General features: G+C 31.3%; 1 protein-coding gene across 1 annotated transcript; it reads right to left on the bottom strand.

The window, feature by feature from the left end:
* Nucleotides 1–1,589: 1,589 nt before the first annotated feature.
* Nucleotides 1,590–11,003, bottom strand: Elp4 (Elongator complex protein 4). Its single transcript, XM_065512487.1, has 4 exons — nucleotides 10,763–11,003; nucleotides 9,611–10,527; nucleotides 1,895–2,129; nucleotides 1,590–1,770 (listed from the first exon to the last, which is right to left on the bottom strand). The coding sequence occupies exons 1-4, from the start codon at nucleotides 10,875–10,877 to the stop codon at nucleotides 1,667–1,669; spliced, it is 1,371 nt and encodes a 456-aa protein (XP_065368559.1). The 5' UTR covers nucleotides 10,878–11,003; the 3' UTR covers nucleotides 1,590–1,666.
* Nucleotides 11,004–11,935: the final 932 nt, after the last annotated feature.

The following is an 11,935-nucleotide window of genomic DNA, read 5'->3' as shown; positions in this document are numbered from 1 at the left end:
CCTTTTATCACCTGAATGAAGAAAGTAAGGCTGAAACTGAACGTTGAAGTCAATAAACCATTCATGCCTTTGAAATTTTGTTAGAATGATGAAAAAGGAATCAATTCCTCACAGCACAATCTTCAAGAGGACACGAAGATCTTACCGGCAACGAAACACATCAGTATAACGAAGTCGAAATTCAAATTGTCTTTTTGTAAAAGCATATCAAAATTTCAAAGCACATCTTATGTGGCACATCTTAAGATTATTCCATTTAACTCAAATTTTCAGAGTTGGACTATTATATCAAGTTGCAATAATCGGAAAAACATTTCGTCACCCTAATGTTTCTATGAATTTGAAATAGCCCCTTACATCAATGTTTATTCATAAACTCAGCATAACAAAGTAGAAATGCAAATTGTCTTTTTGAGAAAGCATTTCAAAATTTAACAGCCGTGTTAAGATTGGGCCTTTTCGGAAATGCATCACTGCGCTGCATCTGATGCGCAGTACGTTCTAAAATGCAAAAGTTGGTAACACTGCAAATGTCTTGAGTTCTAAAAAGCAACAGATAATCAGATGATGCGCAAAAAAACCATCAAACAAGCATCACAAAAATTGCTGATGCATTGTCTGTGAAACAGCATCAGCTGATTTGCATCAGCATCGCAAACTAATCATAGATGCGCATCAAATGCAGTGCAGTGATGCATTTCCGAAAAGGCCCATTATTCGATTTAATTGCAATAATCCGAAAAACATTTCATCCCTCTAATGAATACACAAGTTTCTATGAATTTGAAACTTCAATGATTATTCATAAACTCGGCTAGAAAGTTCATTTTTTTGTAAAAAAAACAACAGTGAAACCATTAATTTTTTGTAATTAATTATTTAAGGGTGGAATAACCTGCGTTAATTTCAAAAATAACAACATATAGCTTATAAAAATGGCTAATAAATTTTGTATTGTTTATGGTCAGTTTTTTTGTTAACAACAATTTTTAGCATGATTTTTTTTTAATATTGACCATAAACAACACAATAACAAGCAAATTAAACACTTTAAATCTTTCAACCATAACAATTTAAAGCCTTAAACAAATTCCAACATTTTAAGCCAGTAAACCACAATTTTTCGGCATATAATAACTAATAAAAATAAAACTATAAAATACAGCTTTTCTAATTTGTACAAATATTTTTTTTTGTTTATTTTTAAAGGTTTTTTAATAGTATGAACACACTTTATAATATACATACATTAAAAAATTGATAGATATATTTATTGTTTTGCATAATTAAACATTTTAACGTTATTTTTTTTCAATTAAACTCTAATGAAAATTATAAATATAAAAAAATTTAAAAAAAGAGAAATTTAGAATTTATTTTTAAAAAATATTCTAAGATATATTTAGATGTTAGAGTTAGAATTTTCCTTGTTATTGCCTGGCTGCTAGATTTGTAGAGTTGAGTTTATTTTGTAAATTAAAGTAGTTGGTTTTGGTAAGGACGACTTGTTTTTAATTTCAATTATTTTGTATTTTATATAAAGAAAATATTGAAAACTGTCTATTGTTATTAAATGTTAACTGTTGTTGGTTTGTTTGTTTGTTTGTTTTGTGTAAATTTAACTGTTTTTTGAAAACTTGTACTTTTTTTTAATGTTATTGGTGTTTTAAAAATCCAAAGAAGTATTCAAATTTGGACTTGTATTACTGCCACAACTAAGTGTTGGTTTCACATCTTGTTTAGCAGCAGCGTTTGAATCATCTTGTAATTCTAGATAAGTAAACAAAAACATTGTTTAAATTATATTTATATGCTAATAAGTAATAAATTATTGTATTTTATATCTAGTATGTATTGTGTATATAGAAAGAATGCTTGCTTGTGCACTACTTACCCGGTGGCAAATGTAATTTTTCAATGACAAACTTTTTGCGTTTCAATTTAAATGCCAAATCAGTTGTTTCCGGCATGTAGGCACTTAGTGTATTAATGGCTGCAATTTTACGCAATTGAAATAGGCCATTGTATTCTTTGAAAGCTGGATTTGTTTCTTTATCCGAACCGGCAAATGATTCCAATTCAATGGCATAATCGACTAAATTACGTATTTTCGCAACCAATGTATCATCCTATAATAAAGAAATTTTAAATAATTATAAAAATAGCAGTGTTTATATAATAAGATTTCTTATATATGAATTTCAGTAATTTATTTAAATAATTTGAAGAATTTAGAATTTTTTTAAATTATTGCTCTATATTTTCGAATATTATTGTTACAGGGAATTTAAAATATGTATAGAAAAAATTATTTTTATTTAGATTAACGCGATTTTGTTAAAAATTTTGAGTTTAGACAGATTTCATGTTCGAATTTCAAATTTGTATTGAAAACCGCTATTTATTTTTATTTTTTTATTTTATCACCTTCGTGAGAATAAGTTTGTCATTCCGTTTGTAATTTCCACAATATAATTTTTCGACCCTATAAAGTAAATATGTATATTCTGGATCCTTATAGATAGCGGAGTCGATTCTGTCTTTCTGTCTGTCTATTGAAATCAATTTTCTGAAGACCCCAGATATCTTCGGGATCCAAATCTTCATTAATTCTGTCAGACATGCTTTCGAGAAGTTTCTTATTTAAAATCAGCAAAATTGGTCCACAAATGGACCTCGATTTGTTACCTATTTTTGACCTATATCTGGATTACTAAGTCATTAATATAGAAAATATGGATATCCAATGATAGATATTTCAAAGACCTTTTGCAACGACGTATATAAGACCATAGTAAGTTGGACCTACAATGGGTCAAAATCGGAAAAAATATTTTTTAACCCGAATTTTTTTTCACCAAAAAATTTTATTTTTTTAAATTAAAAAAAATTTTTAAATTAAAATTTTTTTTTTTTAAATTTTAAATTTTTTTTTAAATTTTAAAATTTAAATAATTTTCAAAAAAATGAAAAAACAACTTTGGAAAAAAAATACATTTTGTTTACCCAAAAATATTTAAAATTTGTATTTTGAAGTATAATTTGGTGAAGGGTATATAAGATTCGGCGGAGCCGGTATGAAGTTACTTTTTTAGATTTAAAACCGACATGTTTTCTAGAGGACTGTGTTGATCCACATTTTCTTTTATTCTTGTTTGGAATCCACGGTTTATTCAGGGCCATGAATTACGGCGACATGAAATAACGCCCAATTAGGAAAATTAAATAAGTTCCAATAAAATTGGAAAAATTTAAAATTGGGCTTTATTTCATTTTTTGGGGAATTAATTCATTTTTAATTTGGGAATTATTTCATTATGAAATAACTCCCAAATGAAGTAAATTCAAAAAGAAAAAACAATTGGAGTTTACTTCATATAAAAAATTGTTGGGCTTTATTTCATTTTATTTGGGCCTTATTTCTTTTTCATAAAAATGATTTAAGAGTTTTAAAACTTGTGTTACAACTAGAAACCGTTAGGATCGACTTAAAATATTCTTGATGCAGCTTAATAGCATTAGAATTGGACTACTAGACGATAGAGTGTTGGGCTATCAATCTGAGGGTTACGGTCATAGACAACAACTAGATAGGTAACTGAGAGCCAAAAACCTTAGTCTGTTGTCAAAAACCTAATTCATGAGAATGTATTGCATGTATTTTCTTATTGTATCACCCGTATGTGTGAAAAGAGAGTAATTTTTCCATATATATTACTCTCTCCTTCCGTTCTATCTGTTTATTCTATGGTTGCGGGTTCGATTCCCGCCTGAGACTCTGGGTGTATCTGCAGACAAGCAAAACGCTTCGCAGTTTGTTTTTGTTGTTTTTAAAATAAAACCTTTGAACTCGTGACATCAAACTAATTTTTATTAATGGAATACGAAATTATGAGTAGTCGCCGTAGAAATAGAAAATTGTTGTATTTTATTACTGAACAACAATTATACTTAAAAAATCATTATACAGAAATACAGTGCTCTACATGTACTACGAAAAGAAGCTTTACTACTTTACAGAGACAAGTTTTGTAATGGAAAAAAGGATAGCGCCGTAGACGAGAAATAGTTTGTAACAAAAATCGCGGCAATTTTTTTTCATATGGGAGTTATTTAATTTTTTTGGGTTTTAATTTATTGGGACTTATTTCATTTTCCTAATTGGGCTTTATTTCATTAGGTGTTATTTCATGTCGCCATGAATTACATTTCGCACTAAATCTCTTATAGGTTTTCAAAATTTTTATTGACTTTGTATTCACCACAAAGAAGCGTGCATACGAATTTACTTATGATAGCCAATATTGAAAATGAATTTTTGGCATTTATTTTTCAAGTTCGCAAATAAAGACTAAAAACTGAGCTTTACATTAAAAATATATAAATAACTCGTCTTTGTTACTTGTGTTATTTTAATTTCTGTTTCTCTCAACCACTAACCTAAAATGTTGTCTTTTAAATCACTATCTCAGTTCTATAAAATAAAAACGATCTTTAAATGGTTAAGTTTGTGAATTTACTATTGAAATGATTGTGGGAGAAATAACAGCAAATATCAAGTATAATATGGAGAAAAATGTAAGTAAAACAATCGACGAATTAATTATCTACAAATTCTAATAATCGAAAGTCCGAACCGCGAATTTCTTATAACTTTTTAGAAGTAAAACTTAAATTTATGGAGGTGAGGGCTTCGAAGGAATTTTTAAAATTTTTTTGAAAAAATACCAAACTTTTTTATTGTTTATTATGGGTGTTTAAACTCTGCTAGAGTTTTTGCTATACAAAAAAGAGAAATGGATTCTAGAATATCCAGCAGTTATAGACCAATATTAGAAATTTTATTTTTAATACCTGTTTTTTTTAGCACACCTTAGGCAAATTGAAAACTATATGGCAAGTGCGGCTAGGAACTTGCTTAGACTCCCTGAGTCTTCTATAGTAAGACCACAGCGGGTAGGTCACACAAAAATTTTGTATGAGGTAGTTCTAATTGGTCAGGATAGTATCCCTACTTTAGATTTCGGTATTTCACCCCCAATTGTGTTTCCAAGTAGGGACAAATGGGTTGGATTTCGGCAGCAGTTTAAAGTTTTCACTGATGGCTCTAAGATGGAATCTTGCACTGGAGTCGGAGTTTATGTAGTAGATGAGGACATCAATGCATCATAGAGACTCCGAGGCAGAGATCCTCGCGATCTGGGCCGAATTACCACATTAGTATCGAAAAATAATTTCGATATCGTAATTATAACTAAATGTACTAAATTTCATGCTCGATATCGAATGCCGTAATCTCAAATAAGAAAATTACGATCGAATTTACTCGATATCGAATGCGGTAATTCGCCCCTGGCAAGCTGCGGACTTAATAAGGGCACACGTCACAGAGGGCTCTTTAGTTACAATTTATGTAGCTAGTCAGGCAGCTAGTCAGTTTTGAAATCTCATATGGTAAACTCGAGCATAGAGTTGAACTGTAAGAGGACTCTAGAAGCGTTATTGGAACTATACACAGGGCTATTTTCTCAAAGTTGGATGCAAAGACAACCAGAATATTAATTGGGTTGGATAGGAAAAGTCTCACGTCTTTAGTAGGAGTAATAACCGGTCACTGCTCAATTGGGCCTTCATTAATAAATTAATTTGTTTCATATATTCTTTGTAACTATACTAGATTACAGGGTCTCAGGCAAACATGGCTAGGGGAAAGATTCCATGATGAACTGGGGATATAGCTATATATGATCTACTAGGTAAGCCTATTCAGGGGTTGCTATTTTAGGTAACGGGACTCTGAGAATCCCAGTATATACTTATTTCCTGTCCTTTTATAGACTAGGTTCTCACTTTGTTTATCTTTATAACACTTTACGTCTGTCTTTTATTTACAATTTAATTTCTTCTCTTCACATCTAGTTCTATTTCTAAAGGTTATCACAATGGATCTTATGGACATCCCATTGAAAGTGTACTTCTTATAGTACTAACTTAGGGTTTATATCCCGGGAATTCTCATGAAAACATTCCCGGGGATTTTGCCCATTTTTCACTACTTCATTCCCGGGAGCCCTTATCAAGTCCGTGTCTTTATGACACTTTGATGTCCTCATCTACTACATAAACTCCAGTGCCAGATTCCATCTTGAAATTTTCAAGTACAAAGAAAACTAGTTGGAATCCAATTTTTTTCACCAAATAAAGTTGAAAAGATTTTTTTACAATTTGTATACAAAAATGGAATTAAGACCGACTTAATTAAATTTTAACAGTAAAACTATTCGAACAAAATACTGGGGGCTTTTTTGTAATTCACTTCGAAAAGAAAATCATTCGAATTTGAGTGTTAAATACATGCATTGTATTTCGAACATTTTTCGAATCGAAGTACATAATAATCCCTTTCAGTCGGAAAAATCAAAATTTATATCCTACTAACAGAAAACATTTCCACATAGATACAACAAGGGGATATATTTAATCGGTACCGTGAAATAGCTCCCAAATGAAATAACTCCCCACGAAAAGATGAAATAACACCCAACAAATTTTTCATACAACTTAGGACTTATTTCATTATGAAACAACTCCTAACGCATAGGAAGTTATTTCATAATTTTTTGTTGGGAGTTATTTAATAATGCAATAGTTCCCAATGAAACAACTCCCAATGCATTTTTTGTTGGGTTTTATTTCATTTTATTTTGGGAATTAGGAGTTATTTCACCGTATTGGGAGTTATTTCATTTTTGTTTGTTTTCTCTGTTTTGTTTTCTCCTCTGGGGTGTATCAAAAACTAGCTTCGCTCAGAAAAGTTTTTTGCATTGCCGGCCTTTGTCAGGTTGCAACGATTTCTTAATCTGGTGCGAAATGAAAATCGGCTTTCTGAAATATTATAAAACCTTTCTGCAATGAAAGAAATCTTTTCTGAGCGAAGCCAGATTTTGATACACCCCGGAGGAGAAAACTTTAGAGTCCGGCCGAAGGGCGGCAATGCAAAAAACTTTTCAGAGCGAAGCCAGTTTTGATACACCCCAGAGGAGAAAACTTTAGCGCCCGGCTGAAGGCCTGCAATGCAAAAATCTTTTCTGAGTGAAGCCAGTTTTTGACACATCCCAGAGGAGTAAAACTTTGCGCTACGCCATATGCCTGCAATGCTTGCTTCGGATTGGGAATTATTTCATTTCTATTGGGATTTAATTCATTGGGAGTTATTTCGCTTTTTAGGGAGTAATATTTTTAAAATTATGAAACCGCCGATTATTGGAAGTAATTTCATTTTACCCTTTGGTAGTTATTTCATTTTTCAAGTTTGGGAATTATCTAAGTCGATAGGTATACTTTAAGGTGGGTGTTAGATTAATATTTTTGGGCGTTACAAACATCTGCACAAACGCATAATACCCTCCCCACTATGGTGGTGTAGGGTATAAAAATATATAAAATGCAACATAATGTGGCAAATTGGCCAAAGAATAATGACAGAGTTTTAAAGTTAGCCTGCTAAAGAAGTGGCCACTTAAAATCCGTACGCACTTTAGTAATCATAACAACGGAAAAATATTTCCATACGTTTTTAACAACAAATCTACCATTATTCTACAATGAATTGTATGTCATTATGTTTAGATTTAAAAAGTGTAGAAACAATGGAAAATGAAGCTAGAGATAAAATTGTGCACAAATATCTAGAAAATACGACTTGTCGGGTTAAAAAATAGCCAAAATCTGATTTTCGGCAGATATCAGGTCAAAATTTTTACGTCTCGGTAGCTCGAGGTTGTGTTAAATATGAATACGTAAAATTGAAAAAAAAAAATATTAATTTGGCAGGCAATCCGCAGCAGCGGTTTTAAGAGCCAAGCTTTTCAGACATGTTTTTCAGAATTATATATAAAAATAGAGTTTGGAAAAGCGATTGCTGTCATTTATAAGATATCACACATCTGATACAAAGTTTTAGTCAAGTTGCCATTACTCAATGACAAGTTGTCATTACTCAAATACAACTATGAAGGGGTATAATGAGAATAATATTGATGTTATACCAAAACACATCAATTAAACAAATTGCCCAAATCTTCGTCCAATCGAGATATATTGGGCAATTGTTAAACGTAAAGTAAAAAAGAGTGCAGGTACAGTAAATAACCAGATTTTGATGAGAACAAAGTGGAATAAATATGCTGGAATAACGGAAGAAGTGGGAAGAAAAGTTGTGCAGCTATTAATGGGAGGCATAAGAAGAAAATCCAGAACGTTTATTCGCAATAAAGACACATAAACCTACAGTTATATTTTTTGAAAGCTTAATAAATTACCATTAATTTCATGTATAAAATGTTAACATACGTTCTTTCATTTAAAAGTATAGTGGCCACTTCTTTATGCAGACATTGTACAATATAATTTTCAGAACATGTTTTCTAATTTATTTGTTATACTAGATAATTTTTCAAATAATTTCGGAAATTCGAATTTATTTTCGAAATTTTCTGTTTGTCAGTAAATATCTGCATTATCAATCTATAAAACGAATGAAAAACACTTTCTACTTGCGATATAAAGAATAGTAAGTGAAAAAGTATTTCATAAAATGAATTCAAACGTTTTTAATTGAAGTGTTTTAAAGTACAAATGACATATAGTAGCGAATTTGAGAATCTTTAATATTTTTATAACAATATGCAACAAGTTGGAAGACCAATTTTTTTGGCAGACATATGGACAAAATGTAAATAAAATTGAGTATTATTAAAATCCAATAAACATTGGACTAAAAATCTGAAATCCTTCTGAAATGTTTTAAAAATACATGAAATGTAGCTCGAGATAACGAATTATATAACGAACTTTGCCTGTGCTGGTTTTTTAAATACTAAGGACGGATTTTTCTACTTGAAGATCAAATGTCAATTATAAACAGATTAGTTAATCTAAAAATAAAAATAATCTGAAGTTAATCCACTTTGATTTTGTTTGGGTTATATTTTAAATTACTTTCTGTATTCATAAAAAACTCAAATTAAAACAAAAAATATCTTAGTGCAGGAATAATAAATTTCGTTATGCAGCTTAAACTAATAAAAACAAAAGCTAATAAAACAAAATAATCGTCGATCCAAAAACAATATTCGTAGATTCAATTTTATTTAATTTCCAATCTACAAGTCAAAAAACCGCCTTAAACCGATTAAAAGTTTATAAAATAAAACTAATTTTTAATAAAAATGTTTAATTTATAAAATTCAAAATCTTATACTTTTTTTAAATTTGTGAAACGATTTATATTTGAAATTTAAATAAATGGAAATGATTAAACAAAATTTCTTTACTCAGATAAAAATTGGGAACGACATATTTTCCATGCCTTTATGAAGAAATTAAGAAAATTGTACATCCCATAACCTCATTAACAGGAACTCTCTAACTATTATGCTTTAACTAATAGTTATACTGTCGGTTAAAATTATGTTTGTATGAAAACATAACCAGCCTTTGTGTTACTGGGGTTTAAAAATATTTAATTTTATTTGAAATTATCTTCAATTTAAATTATTGTACTTTACGATAAAAATGTAAAAATATGTTCCACTTCTTTAATACTCACATATTTAGCCACCAGATGCATTGGCATCGTTATAAAGCACACCGAAACTGATGAACGGACAGCCGCACGTAGAATGGTCAAAAACTTGAGTAAATCCTCACCGAAATTCTCATCATACCACTGGGGCGAACCCAAAGACGTAATGCATACGCGGCATAAGCTACGCTTCACCAAAAAACCACCCGAATGAAATTTATCATCACCCAATAAATTGTGCACCTCTTTGAGTAGACGGAAATATTTCGCATTATGGAATAGCTGATTTTCCACCGGCGGCTTACACAAGGGTGAAGGTGGTGTAGGCATGGACGATGAAGCAGAAGTTTCCGTAGAACCAGTAGCATTTTTATCCTCGACCACCTCTTGTTTATCATCCAAACATAAAGCAGGATTTGGTGTGGAGTTATTTTTCGAATTCTCCAATTCGATTTCTTTGCTCGAATCCATTACGTAGGCGGCGTCATTTTCATTGTCGAAATCATTGCCAGGATCTTTGAGATCCCAGCCGTCCTCGTCTTCATCCTGATTAACTACAATATCATTGTCTAGGGGATTATCGGACCAGGTGATGGTGTGGGCACTTTCCAATAACTTGGGATCCATGAATTCCATCAAATTGAAATTATGTCCAATTTTTTCCGTTGCCTGTTCAGAATTTACTATGGGTAAATCATTGTAACGCCAGGCTATACGTAAACCATTTTTACTTGTTTCGGGATTTTCATCATAGGTGGCGACATCACAATGTTCGGGTAGTTTTTTCAACAATTCCTTGGGAGTGTCGTCCAATGAACCCAAGAATATGGACTGTTTGGATAAGACACCTTCGGCCATAAAATATTTGGCCAACACTTTTGAATAGGATACAAATTTATCCTCCTCTATGAGACATATTGAGCCAAGGGGTAAACCTCCACCTGTTAAGCCACAAAAAACATAGAAAACAAAAGGAAAAATCACAATGAAATTTATTCTAAATGTTGAGGCTTGCGTTCTTAGAATTGCTTATGCATTTGTACGTGCTGTGCATGTTTGTTTTTAACGAATCACCTCTTTGCCCCCTACACGTTTCACTTAAAACAAATCACACACAATGCATTTGATATTTGCACTGTTCTTTATTTTACCACCACCACACTACAAATCACCTACCCAATATGACATCCAATGAGGGATTTCCACTTGATGTTATCACTTGGCCAGTCTGTGGGCTGGTACGAGTGCCCGGTATAGGTCGACGAACGACTCTTTTGCGAAAACTAGACATATCTTTTCGCTGTAACGCTGATTTTAGTTGAATTTTATGCAATTTTTACAAATAATTACGCAAAAATTAATAAAATTTGCGTAAACAACAATTCCGGCAACTAATTTTTCTTTTTAGACTGCCACGCCACTGTTGCCACCAAGTTAATTGCAAAATACACATGACAGATTCCTAAATTACACGTCAGATTTAAAATAGCACCTGAAGTGGCAACACTGTTACTATATTTAAAAATGGTCTCATACAGCGTTGCCACACATAAATTATTTTTCCTACCAAATTTGTTATTAAAAACTACCAAAACCTACCAAATTTTAAATATGTATAATATTGAAAGAATTGGAATTTTGTAAATTATAACTAGTTTCAAATGAAAATTAAATCTTGAAACAGCAATAGAAAAAATTAGAAATCAAGTCTTTTCTAAACACTGGCATTTTTAAACTAAACACTACTAAATACATACTACAAAAAGTCAATTTATTTACTTAAACTCCGAAGTTTGGTCAATGGGACAACCAAAGCTCCAAGAGCAAAAAGCTCATGAGCAAAAAATTATACACACATCCGTGGAATTTTTTTGTTTGTACTATTGCTTTGTTATGACAAAATTGTTAGTGCTTTTGCTGAGACAACATTGACTTGACAACAAATGTCATTAAGATTTCTAAAAATTATTTAAAAAGCATATATAATAATCGAAAGGCCTCAGTGTGTTCTTTCTAAATCCGCTGAGAAACTTAAAATTAGTTAAATTATACTAAGATACTGGCTTCAGATACAAAAACCGTTTTTGGATTACAACTATACTGTCTGGATACACATTATTATGTGAAATAGAGTCTCTAATTTGTTTTTTAAAACGTTAGGTTAGGTTAGGAAGGGGTGTACGTTGTGTGTACTTCCACTCGGAGACCTTGAGGTCCATTGTGATTCCCTTCAATAGAGTAGACAAAGATGATAGCCTTAGAGTAAGAAAAAAGTCCAAAGTTCCGTCTGTTAAAAAGAAGAAGAAAGAAAGATAAGTCTTTTTACGGATTTGGACTCGCCGTAGAACG

The sequence above is a fragment of the Calliphora vicina genome, chromosome 5 (genome assembly GCF_958450345.1).
Source record: "Calliphora vicina chromosome 5, idCalVici1.1, whole genome shotgun sequence".
NCBI lineage: Eukaryota > Metazoa > Arthropoda > Insecta > Diptera > Calliphoridae > Calliphora > Calliphora vicina.
The sequence above is the reverse complement of the archived record's forward strand: the minus strand, read 5'-3'. Positions and strand labels throughout refer to the sequence as shown.